The following is a 19,037-nucleotide window of genomic DNA, read 5'->3' on the forward strand; positions in this document are numbered from 1 at the left end:
AGATCTCTTAATGCTGCAAAGTATTATTAGTTGTCCAGCTGCAAAGATGATTTGTTGTGTTTACCTTTATTCTAGGATTGAATGCAATGCTTTTGCTATACAATGTGGTGGCTGGGGGACGGTGAGGCGGAGGGGACAGAGGGATTGAGCTAGATTACACAGCATAGAAAATGAATACTCTTACACTCTAGGGTCTGAGAACTGGTTCAAGGTCACAGAAGTGAATAAGAAAGCCAACTGAACTAGCAATAGGAAATAGGTTGCACAGAGCAAAGAAAAAACAAGTTTCTGAAACACGTACAAACCATATATGATGTCTATATTTGTGTCTAGCTGATGTGTATACAAACATTGGCCTTTCTGGAGATAAACTGTCCCCCTTTGAAAATCAGGGTAACACTATTAGTAAGTCAAGACCAAAACTAGAGCCAACAGTAATGACAGTACTGTATTTGATCTATACAGCCTGGAAAGGGGAATTAAAATGAGACCCTTCAAGAGAGAAAACCCCAATAACTTTTCATTAAAAATAAAAATGACCCATTTATACAGAAGTAGTTCAAAATTTATTTATAAATTTGTGTAAAAGAATATAAGACTTTTTTTGTACATATTTCTACCATAAAGTAGGGATTAAAATCTAAAAAGACCCCTAAAGCTTTTCAAAACCTGATCTGAGAATTAGATAAGAATATGTCACTTAGAAAGACAAGCCTATAGCACCCATAGCTCTGATTAACCTGAAAGCATCAAGTGACTCCCTCTTTTTCTACCCTACCAACATCACTCTAATTATACTTCCAATTAGAAAAATAATGTAGCATTTCCCTGGCAGTAGAGATTAAATATGAGTTCAGGAATCAGCTCCTCCAAACATGCATAAATGAGGACAAGGGGAAGCCAGTCACTCCTGACTGCACCGTCAAGTGTGTGGGCAGTTGAAATTAAGGTAAAAACAGTGAGGCTGAACAAAATCACATTAAGAAAAAGCATCTCATGAGGCTTTTTGAGGTCAGTTGATGAAGGCCAGATAGGAGTCAATATTTTCTCATATACCCTGGAAGAAAAAGAAAACAAAAATTACTGCAAGCAGCAAAATAAAATTCAAAGCCTTTGTAGTAAAAAATGAAGTTCCTGCAAAGAACGCTCTTATGCATCAAGCTAAAATGACCATTTTTTAAAATTAACAACTTAAATGACCATTGTAACGATTTTATTTTCAAGTCACATTGCATTTGATTCACAAAATAGTCTTGGTCAATAAGGTAATGGCTTGTCAAGTGATGTCTTATTGGCTGTGTTGTTAGTGATAAACTAACAGAGGTCACAAATAATACAGTTCGAAAATGTTGTCACCCACCTCCACAGTTACAGCAAGGACAGGATGAACACATGTGGAACAGAGCAATTTAAACGGAAATGTCTGAAGTAGGGTTATGCTGTATTATGCAGCAGAAAGATGACTTCTAAGAGGACCTTGAGGTAGGGAGATAGATTGATGAGTCTCCACTCCTACCATGTGCAAAGGGTCAAGAAACCTCCATTAAGTCTTCTGCAGTGCTGGGCCACGCTACATATGGAATACACACTATTGCTGTTTCTTCTAACTCTTTGGGAAATTAAAATCTCAGGTTGCCTCATTGGTCATAGGAAATGCTTAACTGCCCTTGAAGACATAGGATTTAGAGTTTCCACAGCATCCCAAAGAGCCTCACCTACTGTATCACAGGAAATATTATTTAAAGGGATTTTTTTAAGCGACCCACCTTAGGTGCCTCAAAAAAACTAAAAGAGAACCCTAGAAAAATTTTTAAAAAGTATTTTTTACATATAAAAGCAATTATTGAAGAATAAATGTATATGTTAAGAAATATGAGAGGACTGATTTAAATTAACAATGATTAAAAAATAAAAATCAATCCACCTAACATACACACTTATTGGGGTCCTACTGCTTAAGTGTCTATATGACATTTCTAGAAACCACTGCTTCTTTCCATGGCTTGGTTTTATCATAATTTCTGCCTTCCTCCTTTTTTTCCTCTGTCTCTGGCTTTTTACTGGTTCCGATATTTCCTCCAGGCCTCTGTGAATTGAGGCATAGCTTTCCTCTTTCATCCTTTGGAGAAGCTCAGTCCTCATCTATCAGTCTTTAAATGGTGACATATCCTTAATTTAGTAGTAATTCGAATATATTGATATAATTTAAGTTGCTAATTCTATATATTAATTTTGTCCACTTGTTATTTGCAGAACATGTCCTAAATAAAAGTTTAATTTATGGCCTCTCTTCTTACTTTTGTATGATATTCTTTTATGAAGAGATGTTTTAAAATTTAATGTAGATATAGTTATCTTTTTTGTTGTTGTTGTTTATACCTTGGGTCTTACAAAATCCTTTCTCAGCTCTATTTTATAAACAGCCTCTCTTATTTTCTAAAATGTAAAAGTCTTCCTTCCTATTTATAAGCTTTAATCCGGTTAGAATTTTTTTATGAATTATGTCGGGACCTAATTTCATGTAAGTACTCAATTGTCCTAACAGCACTTGTTGAAGAGTCTGTTTTCCCCCAGTGATGTGCTCTGCCCCGTCTGTCATACAAAAACATAAAAAAATCAGAAATGTTGGGTGTGCTGGACCAATTGCATACCGCATTAAATATACAATTAAGTCCCCATATATACTTCTTTATCTTTAGGAATGAATTGGTTACTCTCGGTTCTTTGCTTTGATTCCAATTTATGTGAATCTATAGCTTATTTGAGAGCTCATTCCTATCTATTAACAAGGTATAACTCTCCATCTATTTATTCCACAGCATCTTTCTACAAAATTTAATAATTTTTTTTTCTTTCTTTTTTTTTTTTGAGAAAGAGTCTCGCTCTGTCACCCAGGCTGGACTGCAGTGGCGCAATCTCTGCTCACTGCAAGCTCCGCCTCCCGGGTTCACGCCATTCTCCTGCCTCAGCCTCCCAAGTAGCTGGGACTACAGGAGCCCGCCACCACGCCCGGCTATTTTTTTTGTATATTTAGTAGAGACGGGGTTTCATCTTGTTAGCCAGGACGGTCTCGATCTCCTGACCTCGTGATCCACCCGCCTAGGCCTCCCAATGTGCTGGGATTATAGGCGTGAGCTACCACACCCGGCTAATTTTAGAATTTTTTAAAAAAGGTCATTCATATCTTTGGTTGGATCTTTTTATTAGATTTTTTATTTATTCCTAATGTGTAGAAATGTAGCTTTTACATATTGATCTTATATCTACCAACATTGTCAAGCCTTTTTTTCTTCTAATAATTTGAATGCAAATTCTTTTGGATTTTCTATGTAAATAATTGTATCATCTGTGATTTATAAAGGCTTTTTTTTCCCTTTTCAATCCTTATATCTTACTTAACGGAAATGTTTTTAACGTATTTTTATTATTATTATACAGTTTTGATCCCTTTGTGAGGCAAAGAAATTTCCCTTCTATTCCTAGTTTGCTAGAAGATTTTACCACAAGTGAGTATTGTAATTTAGCAAATGCTTTTTCTGTACTAATTGAGATGATCATATGGAGTTTCTTTTATAATTTATGAGGTGAACTATCTCAGTAGGTTTTTTGTTTTGTCTGCAATAAGCCAAGCTTGCAATTCTGGAACAAATCCTATCTCATCAGGATATGTTATGCTTTTTCATATTTATTCTGTCAAAATCTTGTGATTGTTTTGAATCTATGTTTATGAGTGATAGTGAGTCTATTTTTTCTTCTATATGGTCTTTGTCTAATTTTAATTCAAAGTCATATTTACCTGCTTAATCATTTTGGATAATACTTCCTTCTTTTTAATCAGAAAAACTTTCTAGACATTTGAAATAATCTGTTCCTTGAAAGTTTAATAGAATTTGGCTCTAATATGTATAGGCCTGGTCTTCGTTTAATGGAAAGACAGTAAGACATTGATGTTGATAGTGTTTGTATCATTTTGCATGCCCACCAACAATGTGTAAAGTACCCATTTCCCCACAGCCTTGCCAACAGAGTATATTGTCAATATTTTAGGAGGGTTTTTTTTGCCAAATAATTGATAAGAAATGGCATTTTGGTTTAATTCTTTTTGAAGTCTGCTTGGTTGTCTTTCATTGTCTCCTATTTTTTCCTCATTATTTCAAATCCAGTTTTTATTTCATCAAATGTTTTATACATCATGATTTTAAATTCAGTATCTAATCATTTTAGCATATGAAATCATCTGGCTCTAAGTCTTTTTGTTGTGTTTGTGATGTTGAATCACAACCACTTGTTTCCTTGTGTGTATGGTAAGTTCCAGTTATTGTTTTATGCCTGGGATACACCAGTGAACACAACAATCCGATGGCCCCACCCTTGTAGAATGTGGAACATACATCACCACAGGGAGAGGTGAAGAGTAAACAGTCAACAAATCATACAAGGAAATTATGTTTTAAAAGTATGTTAGAAGTTGAGGAGTGCTATAGAAAAAGGAAGGGGAGCCTAGAAAGGGGACTGCAGGAGCCAGGGTGAGAGGACAGGCAGCAGCTTTAACTAGGATGCCAAGGTAACTTCACTGAGACCGTGGAATTCAAGAAAGTAAATGAAGGAGGACAAACCATATGGATATTTTGGAGAATAGTGTAGACAGAGCAGCCAGTGCTCTCAGCAAGAAAGCTCATGTGGCTAGAGAGAAATGAAGAAGGAGAGCAGCAGGAGAGCCAGAGGGCTAAGAAGGAGTCTGGATCATGCAGCACCTGGTAAGCTGCTGGAAGGACTTCGGCTTTTACTCCAAGTGATTTCGGGGGTGGTGAAAGCCATTGGAGGGGTATTCAGAGTCAGAATCCGACTTCTATCACTCTTGTATTGAGAACAGACTGTAGGTAAGTAGTTGTGGAAGTAAGGAAACCATCTAGGAGACTACTGCAAGCATCTGGATGAGCACTGAGAGAGGCTGGAAGCAGGATAATGATGATGAGGGTGGTGAGAAGCTGTTGGATTGGATGTATTAGGAAGGAAGAGTCAAGAGGATTTGTTGATGGCTAGCTGTGTGGGTGTGAGAGAGGGATTGCGCCGTTATGGAAACAGGAAAATGTGCAGATAGAGCACTTGGGTAAAGGGGATCAAGGGTTAGGTTTTAGACATGTTAAGGCTGAAACGTCTATTACATATCTTGGATAAGTAGAGATGTGTTGGGTAGGCAACTGGGTACACAAGTCTGGAGTTTGGAGGAAGGGGTCTGGGCTGGAAATAGAAACTTGGGAGTCATGAACATATAGATAGTATCTAATTTCATAAGAACGAATGAGGTCATCATGGTATTAAGTGAACATCAGTTCAGAAAGTGGTCCAAAGTAGATCCCTGAGGCACTTCACTGTTGAAAGGGCAGGCAGATGCAAGGAATTCAGCAAAGAGGGATGAAAAGGGGTTATCACTGAGGTATATGAAAACCCAGGAGAGTACAGTGTCCCAGAAGCTAAGTAAAGAAACAGTTTCAAAGAAGAGGGAGTGATTCACCATGACAAAGAATGGCGATCCATCAAAAGATGAAGATTGAGAAGTAATCGTTGGATTTTGCAATGTGAACATTTTTAGTGACCATGAAAAGAACATTCTTTTTGATGGGTAGATTCTAAAACCTTGTAACAGCGGGTTTAAGAAAAAAATAAAGAAATTAGAGACAGCAAGGAGAGGCACCTTTTGATGTTTTACTCTGAAGGAGGACAAAGAAACAGGGCAGTAGCAAGCGGGAAATGTGCTATCAACAGAATTTATGTTGATTTATGTTTTATGCTGATGGAAGTGTTCTAGTTGAGATGGAACATTCCGCAATTCAGTAGAGAGGAGAGAGTATTATTAGAACAAAGTCCCCAGGAGGTGGAGAAGATAAATCATAAAGCAAAGCAAGCACAGAAGTGCAGATGTCTGGAGGTCAACAGAGGTGAAGGGGGGAGCCTGAGGAACTTCCCAGGTTTCTCTTGCTGCTTCTTTTAAGTAAAGAAAGCACTGATAACCCCTTTGGACTTGGATATGCCCATCCTACTAAAAGTTTCACCCAATCAGCCTCACTATTACATCATGAGGAAACAATGCTCCTCTCTTTGATCTGTGAGGAGTCTAAGCAGAGATTTGCGGCTCACTAAGGCCTGCCAATAGTCATTGGTGAGCCAGATTGCCACATCCTCACATCCTCAGCAGAAGCCTATGCGATATCCGTTTATGCTCTCCCATCATCTTCCCCTCAGTCCCAGATAGGTGCTTTCTAAGTTTTAAGAGCGGTTCCATAGAGAAGAAATGACAACCATACAGTGTGTTTCCAAGACCTGACCAAAATCTAAATTCCAATTGTGTTTCACAACTAAGTTATACAAGCTTGGATAATGTCTTCAACTCACAATGGCCCATTTTCCACATGACTCCTACGCACATATTGTTACAAGACAGTATGTGTACTTTGTATCACACAATGCAAAGATCCTGCGTTTCAATTATTTTCTCTGTTCCATACTGTCCCTATTCTGAATGCCAGAGTGCAATAAATGAGCATATATTATGGATAAATAGACACATCCAGGCAGCGTTCTCTGCAAATTTGCTTCTGTTCAATTATCTTAAATATGTATACATTTATAAAATCCACTCATCAATGTAAACTACTAGATTATTAGATGTCTTTCAAAGATACATGCTATAAGATTTCTAACAGATTGACTTCTCAAACATGATCTTTTGTCTGTCAAGTATTTATTAAAGGAAGATCTTCTCTAGACTTTCTAGGTCAGCAAGCACTTGATTATTTTGTTGTATTTTTACCAGTTTACAGATTTCTATCTGCTGTGTGTATATAAAGGGAGTGAGTGAGAGAGAGAGAAGGTAGTTATGCACTTGGGCTTCAATTAAACTGTAAGACCTATGGTCTTTAGTTTTGATTTTGTACACATTGCAAACCTCACAATTATATATGTTCCAAAGCTTCGGTGCTCGTTCCATAATATATCATGCACACCAAATACATTAAACACATATTGCAACACAGTTGCAAGGTTTTCATCACAGAAATAGGTAAGGACATTTCATTTTTTAAAAGTGCCTTTTGCTATAGGGTTTTTAAAAAATCATTTCATAGTGAAAAATTAACTACTGGTTTCTTTGATGTGTTAGTTTGACTGAAAGAATGTATTACTAGAGAATGCTTATGATTTTTATAACCGTATTTCATTTAAAATCTTTCTGAAAAAAAAAATGTTCATTTGTTTTTTTGTAGGTCTGGGCAAGGGATGATAAAAAGCCTTAGAGTCCAGGCAATCATGCTGAGAACAAAGGGCAGGTGTCATTTTTTATTGTGATTGGCCAGAGCTGAAAACAGGACTTTCTCCCTCTATCAGAAGCTATTGTGGAATTTACAGTAATCCCCCTGGCTGACTGCCCATCACACTGCCGAACAGCACAACAACAAAAACATAATATCTGGGGAGAAGGCCAAAACATATATTAAAAATTCTCATTGTTTTTATTCTTCAACATTGAAAGATGATTTTTTTAAGAGAAAAAAAACTCACCCAGCTGTTACCGCTATTCATATTCCAACAGCCTCCAGATTGCTCGAGGCCACCTGGTTGACTTTTGCCTTGGAGTCGGTCCAGAAAAGCATTATTTACCCTTTAAAACAATGAAAAATGTGTGTGAGTAGAAAACTTGCTGCAGGGCTGAGAGATTTCTGAGAACCTAATGTGTTGTATGAACCGACCGTGGGGATAGCTTCCTGGCTTCAGCTTAGAAGAAATCCACAGAAACTTCTCTTCACACTAACCATATGAAATGCTGTTAACCCCTCTTTACTGGAGCTGGTGCCAATCTTGGCTCAAGCCAAAGGGGGTATGAATTCTTAACCTGAGAGTTTCAGGCACTCATCTCCTGCCAGTTCAGCAAGACCCGAGTTCAAGAAAGAAACTACAGTCCTCAGAATCATGCCAGGTATGAACCTCAGAGGCTAGAGAAAGACAGAAGCCTCAGCATGAACCAAAACATGAAGAACCAAACATAGCTCTATGGCATTATTGTTGCAAGATAGATGTCCTTCCCATATTCCCTGCACTCCACTGCCAATCTTGCGAAAGTAAACCTCATACATGAAAAGCAGAAATGGAAGATGAGCTTATATTAGTCTATTTCTGGAGCTTGCTACCTGGTTGTTCACTTTATAATTAATCACTATAAATATCTGTTTTATGGACCTGTGTTTCATATTACAATTTTTAAATTTAAAATAAGAAATCACAGGTAATGTCGTGCTCTGAGTTGCCCACATATGGCTGAGTAGAGTCAGGGACTTGGAAGCTGAAGAAATGGCACTGCAATAGGTACCCTATGATATCAACAGATTATTTAGGAAGTGCAGAAATAAGAGTATAAGCTTCTTCGAAGAAGAAACACAATGCCTGGTGCATAGCAGCAAATATACACTTATGTAAGGAAGGGAGGCAGGAACCAGTCACATGAGCCTTTTGTTCAGTCATGAAGATTAGCAGAATGTGGTCATGGTGAGTGGCTACAGGCCAGTGACTGTGGGAGATTTAGGAACTTTGAGGCAAATAAAGCCTGGGTAGCAAAGTCAAAGGCTGGAGGGGGTTTCTGGCTGTCTGTGCTTGCTCAGTGCTAGCTAAGATGCCAGCCGTGTGTGGGCTCAGTTGCTGTCTCTCAACAACTTTAGGTCCCATCGGGCTGTGGTTCCACCTCAGCTATTATAAAGCTTCTTTCCCATCTTACCATAAAATCTACCCAAGTGCCATATTCTAGTCAGCTTGCTTCACTGCCAAGCTCCATGTTTAAGTCAGCTTCTCTGAATCTCTCAGCATGCAGATAGAATAGTATCCTACTTCGCTGGAGACTCAACTATCAAGAAAAGGAAAGTGACCCTGCTCCCCAGGATACCAACACAACCACTGGTATCCTGGACTGTTCCTATCCAGTCTTTTTGTCATTAACAAAGATGGGCTTTCACTCAGCATCCTCCACCCCACACCCAAACCACTAGAAGGCTTGTTTGCTCTACCTCCTGAACACAACCTAAATTCACTCATTTCTTTCCATGGATACCATTCTGGTTCAAATTACCATATCTTCACCTTGCTAGTGCTTTCACTCCCACCTTCTGTAATCTAGTCCCCATACAACAACCTTACTATATTATGAAAGAAATCATGTCTTCCTTTTGCTTAAAATTCTCCCATGACTTCCCATTGGTCTTAGAATAAAACTGGCTTATAAAATGTTGTGTTATCTTGCTCCTGCCTACCTTTCCTCCCTCACTGAGTATTATTCTCTTCTTCACTCACTATAATCCCATCACATGGGGTGAGGTGTGGTGGCTCATGCCTGTAATCCCAGTGCTTTGGGAGGCCGAGGCGGGTGCATCACTTGAGGTCAGGAGACCAGCCTGGCCAACCTGGCAAAACCCCATCTCTACTAAAAACACAAAAATTAGCCCGGCATGGTGGTGGGCACCTATAGTCCCAGCTACTCAGAAGGCTGAGGCAGGAGAATCGCTTGAACCTGGGAGGTGGAGTTTGCAGTGAGTGGAGATGATGTCACTGCACTCCAGCCTGGGCGACAGAGCAAAACTCTGTCTCAAAAAAAAAAAAAATATCCTATCACTTGGGACTCAAACAGTCCAAGCTCATTTGTACTTTAGAGCCTCTGCACTTGCTCTTCCCCTGTTTGTAGGTCATCTAAGTCCACGCATCTGCCCCCAGTCTCTATGTGGCTGGTTCTTCCTTGTCCTTTGATGTCACCTCTGCAGTAAGGCCTTCCTAAGTAACCTATCATCTCCAATTTCTTCCTTAACATCACCTTGTGATATGGTCCTCACAGTACACATCACCATCTGAAATAACAGTGCCTTTGATTGTTGACTTCCATTTCTCTCCTCCAGATTATAATTTCCACATGGTGAGGGACCTCTTCTGCCATGTTTTGCCCTATTCCCGGAGCCTAGAACACAGCCTTTATGGAGTGTAGCCTGATAATGTAGTTACTGAATGAAACAAATCTTCCTGGCACACGTTCTTCACCCCTGAAAACAACATGGATGATGAGTGCAGACTGCAAAACAGCTCACTGGCAATTGCTCTCAATTCACTCAAACCCTGTGAAGACTGATGCCTTGTCATGAAGACATAAGGTAATGTGATTCACTTTTGAGCATCAGTTACTAAGAGGCCATCAGAGTGGTTGAGCACTCTTTGATACTATAGGAGTGTCCTCAACTTGCCTATGTTCACAGCAGTGTGAGTCAACCAGAGATAATGGGTGGGAAAGAGTTTGTTTCTCTCAATTCCTATCAAGAATCTAAATGGGAGGGAAAAGAAACAATTTCTATTTTTTGTTTAATAGTTTTAGAAAGTACATACATGCTACTGCAGTCAAAGTTGTGCTCTGGGTTTTCTTCTGCGGGTTAATTTGGATAAAAACTATTATTCAGGGATGGTTCAAGTTTGAATAAATCAATTCAGTTCATCCCAGTTTTCACCTCATGGCCCAAATCCTTTCAAGTCCTTGACCCCAATGCTGTGTCGTTTCTCTCTGGAATTTCTACTTGTCTTCTCCTACTCAAATAGTTACAACGGGTCAGGTGCAGGTGCACTCAAGCTCATTACAGGTTCATTGAAAAGCTGTCAGGAATCTCAATGCTTTCTATTATAACACTCAGAGTTGAATTTTCTGCAATGTGAACTTTTAAACTGTAGAAAGCATGTTGTCCTTTTGATGCCAATAAAATTGTGCCTTTCGAGAAAACCTAATTTACATCCCCTACACACACACTATATAGCTTGTGTTGTTGCCTTGAGTAAGAATGGACACGGCTATTTTATCAAGAGTTCATTGAGTATGTATTCTCACATGATAACATGGGAAAGCTCATGGCACACTTTAAAGGCAATACAAAAGTAAGCTCTTTTCAAAAATTGATGAAGACCATAAAATATATATTTAATGACCTGATCAGGTACTTCAAAACTAATTACTGAGTTTATTATCTAGAAAAATCTCTTCTTGGATTAAATTTGGAGCTATACATTTATTGAATCTATTTAAGTAGAATCAAAAGAAAGAGAAAATAATGTATAGAAATTAAACAGCCCCACCAATATTTAGGTATTCAGTAGTATGGAAATAACCTTAAAGAATGAAAGCCAAGATTCCTATAACAAAAAAGTTATCTTTTTCACCTCTAATCAAATAGCTTGGGTGTTTATTAGGTGCCCATCAAAGATAAATATTTCAGCAATGGAGCCTATTAATGTGACACATCACTATGTTTAAGATGCTTAAAGTCTTACAATTCAATTAATCCTCAGAAATCCAGAGAAATAACTGGCTACTACTAGCAGTCAGTTTATAAATACAATATCAAGTGTTTTTTAAACAGGAAGTATTTTAAAGAGAAAATAGGGCAGGTGCGGTGGCTCACTCCTGTAATCCCAGTACTTTGGGAGGCTGAGGCAGGCGGATCACCTGAGGTCAGGAGTTCAAGACCAGCCTGGCCAACACAGCGAAACCCCGTCTCCACTAAAAATACAAAAATTAGCTGGGCATGGCGGCACGTGCCTGTAATCCCAACTACTCAGGAGGCTGAGGCAGGAGAGTCACTTGAACCCGGGAGGCAGAGTTTGCAGTGAGCCGAGATCCTGCCACTGCACTCCCGCCTGGGCAACAGAGTGAGACTGTGTCTCAAAAAAAAAAAAAAAAAAAAAAAGAGAGAAAATAATAAACAGCAATAAAATGGCTAAAGTATGGCCTACTTTATAATAAATAAGTAGTTAGCATGCTTCCCCACCACCATCTTACCCAACAATATAGCCTAACCGACATATCAGAGTTTTGATATTTCCTTAAATAAGAGAAAAAACATATAATTCACATTTGTAGTTTTAAAACTATTTTGACTGGACTCTGGGGACAACATAGTTCAGTCAAATAAAAGTGAGCTCCCCGCCCACAGTTAGAGGCACCATCAGAATAGGGAGCTTCCACTGAATGCTTTTTAAAGTCTCTCATTTAGAAAATGAAACCACCATAACTTAAAAATACAGTTTAGTGACAGTGGGAAGGTTAAATATATTAAAAAAAGCCATTCACTATCAAAAGAATTTGTTCCTTTAAATTGTGAAAACCCTTACATTCTTCTCCAAGATACTCAAGTACACCCCTAATGAACTCAACCCGTGTCCCCCTAGAAATCTTAGCATAATAATGGCAGACAATATGGTGCTTATTAGCACTGTCCCAACAGTAACATGATATTTTACTAGGTATTCTTAAGTCTGATATTAGGATTAAGATGGAGAGTGCTTAGACTATTTGAAAATTACTTAATGGTTCTAAGATTTTTTTTCTCTAATGTATTTGTCAATATTAAATAATGTTAGTGAGTTTTTGTCTGAGCTTTTGTACTCAAGTATGGGTATCTGACCATCTATATTGATGTAATTATTATAACAAAGTCTATAAATGGTAGACCATCGTCTCAAATTAGGATTTTTTGTCCTACGGTAGGCAAATTAAATATACCTTAATTGAACACACAACTTAAGAACATGATTCAGTTTTCTAATGTGAGTTTATAATGCCACCTATCCAAGAAAATTGGATCTTTGGGTGCATGCACATATGTATACACATGTGTGTACTTATATATGTAGCAGTTGGCATACCTCATACATATATCACGTCCCAATAACAGATTTAAAGGTAATACGCATTCCAAAACCATATTAATAATGTTATTGTAATGTTTTCCTAAAACACTGTACAAACTTTGTAGGTAATTGATTTAACCAAGGATGCTTATTTTATTAGCCAGTTTTACCTCCTGTGTTCAGTCTGGTGGATTTTGGCTCTTTCTTGCTCTTGCTGCTGCCGCTTAAGTTCCAGTAATTCACTCTAGGAACAATAAAAGTTTTAAAATATGGTTTTCAATTAACACAGTTGTACAGAAGACACCCAAATCAATTACATATTTAACCTCAACTGGTACAATATTTCATTTTTGAAACTTTTACTTAAGTACTATTTGGATGTGAAATTATTTTCTTATATATGTAAGTAGCAAATAACTGTGGCTTAGTCAAACAGAATAGCTCTGTGAGTGTAAAGTTGTTAGATTAAAAGCCAATGTGCATGGTCAAGATACTAGACCAATAGGCACAACACAAACAGAGAAAAATACAACGTAAGTCAAACTCATCTATGTCTTACAGAGAACAACAAATCAAATTAGTTCCTTCAGGAATATCACACAATACTATTTCTTGGTATTTCTCTAGCATTTCTTTCCTAATAAATTCATAGCAACTTACAAATAAGTATTGGACTCAATCTTATAGTGTAATTCTGTTAAAAAAAACATTCTCCATCCTGGAGAATAAGCACTCACCTATTATTGATCAGTTACTTCTAATACCAGCAGAACTTTCAGATCTCTGGAGGAGATACTTTGCTTCATATAAATCACATTATTATAACTAAATCTTTAGCTTCCAACAGTCTGTTTATCTTCTTGGAACAGGTAACTTAACTTCCAGACCTAGTTACTATGTTTACAGTATTATACCAAAGAACCAATCCCAGGATTTCTCTAATTTCCAACTGTCTACCCTAAGGCAGAATAAATTTTAATCCCATTTCAAAGCAAAAAAAATGCAAAGAGAAGAAAATTATTAGGCCCAAGTCATATACCAGTGCCTGAGTCAGAGAGATTTTCTGGTAGAGAAAATACTGTCATGTCTTAACACATACCAATAAAAGGTTGCTATTGTTGTTTTAACTCCCAAACTTCCTTGATGAAAAGTATACAAAAAAACTCAAAGTTCAGGCTGACATTTTATTAACTTTGTTCAAAGACTCTCTAATATTCCACAGTTCCCCAAAATAAAAAGACTTATTTCTTATACTGTGATATTCCAAATACATTGCTCATCAATCCCTAAAGCACATTACTTAACCCTAATTTCTATATAACACTAATAAGGGGAAATCATTGAATAATACTTGAGTTTTTGAAATCAATGAATAATATTTGTCCACTCAATAAGCATTTGTTATGCACCTAGCTGCCAAGCTTTATGCTCAAGTCTCACTCTTGCACAACAGGATCATTTTTTAGTCTACCAAATATTAGTACTCTTTATTAGTACTACCAAGTATACCAGTGTGAAAGAAGCTCCTGTCCTCTCCCTCGTCTCCACAATCATTTTCAACTCCTGCATGTGGTTTCATAAGTAATTATCTTCTTCTTAATAGTATGCATGTTTATTCATTTCTTAATTTTTAAAAAACTGTATTATCTTTTGACTACTTACAATTGAAAAAAGATTGATGTCTCTATTACTACCTCCACCCCAATCCCAACTTCCTCTCATAGTACACCCCCATCATCATTCTCTTACAACGTTTCTTTTTTTAACATTCAGTGTGGTGGGAGAGGGGTTTAGAAATCCTATAGCTCCTCATTCAAGTTTCTAATTCATCCTCCTGTTTTCAACTCTAGGCTTCAAAGGTACGAGGTGCCTCCAATTCCTGAACTTAACCAACTTCTCTGTCTTACTGCTTCTTTCAAATGAGTTCTGGCTTTTCCTGCTCCACTAAATCAGTTACCACTGACCATCTAGTTCCAGATTTAAAATTCTGGCTTATATCTTTGCTGCAGTCTACTAGTCTGTTCTTTTGCTCTTGTTGGCTTATGGCTTCTTTAAAAAATTCCTGTATTTTTAGTGGTATAGGGGGGGAGAGTGATAAAACATAAGCAAATGAAATGCTTTTGATGTGAATGTTTAACCAGAAAACCTTAATATTTTCAAATACAAGTTTTACCAGAATTGTATTATTTGATACTAACAACAATTGCAAAGGTAGGCAGGCAAACAAAGTATTATGTGATAAATGAATGAGCAATATCATCCTCACCTTACAGATAAGGAAACGGGATCAGAGACACAGTTTTAGTAACTTGTCAAGAGCTAAATAGCTTATTAGTAGCAAAATAAAGACCAGGGCTTACATTTTCTTATATCTAATAATCTTCTGCAGGATGCATTCAAAATAAATGCTTGGAATTAAGGATATCCTCATGGTGGCTCATCATACTCAAGTATAAACAGTCATGTCCAGAACTATAGGACCCATTCACATTCAAAAGTTTTAGCAGAATATATGTAACCTAAGCACAAATTTAAATCCTTCTTGCCAAAGGATGCTGATTATTTTCACTTTCATTAACCCTATTTCTCCAAGGAGCAACTTCTGGTATCTGGCCCATTGTGAGTTTAATACAATGAATTCTGAACAAACTAACTCTCATTAGTTCTGGAGTATGACACAAAGACAAAAAAAGTATAAAATACATACATATATATATGCATACTATGACATGTTACTTTAAAATAATGTTTAAGATAATTTTTTCAGACTTGGCAAAATGATCATGCAACTTGTCTGAGGAAAAAAATACAATCACAGCCATAAAAAAATACTAAAAAAGAAAAGAAAAAATGAGAAAGAACCAGCTTCATCAAACATTGAAAGATATCATATGAGAACACATGGATGGGGACAACACACACTGGGGCCTATTGGAGTGGAGGATGCAGGAGGAGGGAGAGCTAATGGATACCAGGCTTAATACCTAGGTACTGGGTTGATCTGTGTAGCAAACCACCGTGGCACATGTTTACCTAAGCAACAAACCTGCACATCCTGTACATGAATCCCTGAGCTTAAAAGTTGAAGAAAATAAAACTATAGTAATTAAAACAATTCGAGTCTAGGAAGAGACATGATACATATGGAAATGTAGTTTATCATAAAGTTGTTGTGCTAAACCAATGCAGGAGACAGAGTTTCATGAATGATGATGGACTAGCCAACTACTGTAAGAAAGATCAAAACTAGACCCTTAACTTTGATTAAATAAATTTTATAGAAGTCTAAGATTTGAGCCTAGAAGATGGGAATAGAAGTTTTCAAAGGTGGCACAGGTGAATTTATTTATAAATTTGGAGTGAGTAAGTTCCAGAAGTTATAAAAAGAAAAAGATTAATGAATTTAGCTGCATGAAAATTCAAACTTTTCATTTGGAAAAAATACCATAAAATTAAAAAATGAACTGTTAATGAATGTTTAGGATATGCATAGGCTAATTCAATTTTCATTTATTCATTCATTAAACATCTGAGTGTCTATTATGAGCCAGGCTTGCATCTACATGATAGGCTATAGTAGTGAGCAAGATAGATGAGATCTTTGCTCCTTTACAGTTTATATTCTAGAGAAAGGAAACCCATAAACAAGTGAGAAAAATATCCAACCATAATCCCAGGCAGAGGATTAAAACACACTGATGTGAGATTCAGTGGCTCAGTGACTATTTTAGGCTGAGACTCAGGAAATGTCCCAGAAAGTGGGTAAGGACTTCACATAAACCAATAAGGAAAAAACAACCAAAAAGAAAAAGGGCCAAGGGATAGGAACAGGCAGTTCACAGATAAACTACAGGTTGCCTGTCAGTTCAAAATGGTCATTATCTTCACTCAAAATCAAAGAAATATTAAAACAATGAGATAAAGTGTTTCTATTGTATTGATGAAAATCAGAAAAGTTTGACAGAAAACACTCTGGTATGGCATCTAAATTAGAGAAACCTAATTTAGTTTTTGGAAGTCAATTCAGCAATAAGCATCAAAATGTAAGACGTATACATCCCTTGCAGCAGTGTTCAAAGATGTATGTATATGAATATTCACAGTTATATTATTGAAACTGTAAAAGTTCAGGGAAAAATGTTAATGCCCACCAACAAAAAACTTGCACAATAAGTGAGACCATCAGCGCAATGGAATACAATGAAACAGTTACAAAGAATAAGATGGATGTTTTGTAAGGTAGAGCAGGGGCCTATGGAGAGATCTCTAAGATACATTAAGTGATAAAAGATAGGTTCAGAGCCATTTTCTTGGGACACTTCTATATAAATAGAAAATATATGCATACATTCATTTTGACTTTTATATGCTGGTGTGTATCCAAAACATTTAATGGAAAACTACACAAGAAAATGTTAACTGTAATTAACACTGGGTAGCGGTGCTTGAAGTGTGAATGGGCAAGAAAAGGATGCGTATATATATTATTTCCTCATACCATCAGTAGGAATTTATTATCAGTGTGAGAGGCCATTTCTGTTTCCTTATGCTTTCCTTTATTTAAAAATCCCAATAAATACGTAATTTTTAACACAGATATAAAAAAGCGAAACACTACACATGAAGGTAAGAACTGTTAGGGAGGAAGAAAAGATGGGAAGAGAGCAACATATATCATCCTATTACGGAGGCAAGGAAAGGGGAGAAGAGACAAAGACCAGGAGGGAAACAGGGACAGGAGCTGATGAGGCATCACCAAGCAAGAACAGTGCTCCAGATGGCCAAAGGGAAGGTGCTGGCATCGCTGCACTCAGGATTATTATCCTATAACTAGCAAAGCGTATTTACTAAGGAGAGGCTGGTTTTTCTTCCGTACTAAGAAGGATAATTTCAGCTAATTAATTTGTTCTGCTGAACTGACAGCCACCGAGGATGTGTCTGCATGCCTTATAAGCATATTCTTGGTTCATTTACTAAGATCCCACACAGAAGTTCAATATCTAGAGTTAAGCAAATAAAAAATAAGTTGTTCTTGTTTCAAGGACCGACCTCGGGACATGAAAAGCATCAAAGTGCTCTAAGCAGGAGGACAATGACATGCAACATCTGAGGCATTGTTAAGGCCTGGCCTACTCAATGCATATTGTCACACGCCAACCATTTTCCAGATACCTAGGTTCATGCTAAAGGTACAGATATCAGCCCAGCTCCACTCTGAAGTAAATCACAGTATAATGAAGCAGACACACCCAGAAACAACTCTGATACAGGGCAAAAAGAAATGCGTTGCTAAACACAAAATTAAGCTACATGACATGGGAATACAAGGAAGGAATGCAAACAAGAGAAGGGTGTTCAACACTTTGTGTTTGTGCATGTCTTATCACTGTGCTATGCAAATCCCTACATTCATACAGAGCTGCATACAAACGAGGGTATGTTGGTGATATGATAAACAAAATACCATCCTAGAGATTGAAAGTATGGAACTTTCTATAAACATTGGCCAAGTGGTATGTGATAAATGAGGACAACACTGCAAATAGCGCCACTGCCTGTGGCCACCTGATGCAGTGCTCACCCAGGAGGGCTGCTCTACTGGGGAGCTGCAGGATGGCACCAATACCTCTGCTTTGAGCCCAAGTCAATAATAAGAAGAGGGGTTCCCATTTCCAGCAAGAGGTTGCAAACATCATTTCTCTGGGCTCCAACTGTCTGATGGTGCCCTGTTCTACAGAAGGGTCAACTATACAACAGACAGGTGTGTGTAAGGCTGGATGCTTAAGAAACATGACGAGGTTAGAGGGAAAACATGCTCCAAAGCAAAGTTTCAGTGTGGTAATTGAAGATGAACATGGGGTCATTTTAAAACCATGTCTGAATCCCAGCAGAGCATGTTCCGACATGGTTCAGCTTGACTGCTTTATGTAAACATGAAAATGCCATCGCCTGGCAAGACAAACTTCTCCCAGGAGAGCCTGTTCTCTCAACACAACAAGAGGAAAAGGATAGTGGAAGCAGGAGAGTGGGATCATGAAGTCGTGAAGTTCAAGAATGCCTTCCTTTGAAGGTTTCATACAGGAGAGCTTTCAAGGGGCAGGAGGAGAGTTTAAAGAAGTCCTGGTTCTCAGGCATCCACAGTAATACCTTTGCCTTAAAGGAGAAAGATGACCTTGGCTATCAAGAATGGGGAGAAAAGGCAGAAGCTACCACCCAAAATTTTCAGAGCACCAACCAAATCAAAGGAAATAAATACTAATGGGTGAAGTAGAGTTTAAAAATAACACAGGTAATGTACACTCTTCCCCTTACTATTGTTAGTTTTTAATTTTTAATTTTTT

General features: G+C 37.6%; 1 protein-coding gene across 6 annotated transcripts in view; it reads right to left on the reverse strand.

Annotated features, from left to right (window-relative positions):
• Positions 1 to 543: 543 nt before the first annotated feature.
• Positions 544 to 19,037, reverse strand: part of EPSTI1 (epithelial stromal interaction 1) — a 100,467-nt gene continuing 81,973 nt past the window's right edge. For 4 of the 6 annotated variants that reach the window (XM_054446994.2, XM_063650791.1, XM_054446997.2 and 1 more), the window contains 3 exons: positions 12,867 to 12,940; positions 7,558 to 7,657; positions 544 to 1,057 (listed from right to left, as the gene is read on the reverse strand). In XM_054446994.2, coding sequence (XP_054302969.1) covers positions 1,049 to 1,057; positions 7,558 to 7,657; positions 12,867 to 12,940 — 183 coding nt within the window. In that variant the 3' untranslated portion in view covers positions 544 to 1,048. Of the gene's footprint in view, positions 1,058 to 1,766; positions 1,799 to 7,557; positions 7,658 to 7,954; positions 10,071 to 12,866; positions 12,941 to 19,037 lie in introns of those variants that run through there. The other 2 variants (XM_054446998.2, XM_054446995.2) reach the window with 2 other exon arrangements.

The sequence above is a fragment of the Pongo pygmaeus genome, chromosome 14, assembly GCF_028885625.2.
Source record: "Pongo pygmaeus isolate AG05252 chromosome 14, NHGRI_mPonPyg2-v2.0_pri, whole genome shotgun sequence".
Lineage (NCBI taxonomy): Eukaryota > Metazoa > Chordata > Mammalia > Primates > Hominidae > Pongo > Pongo pygmaeus.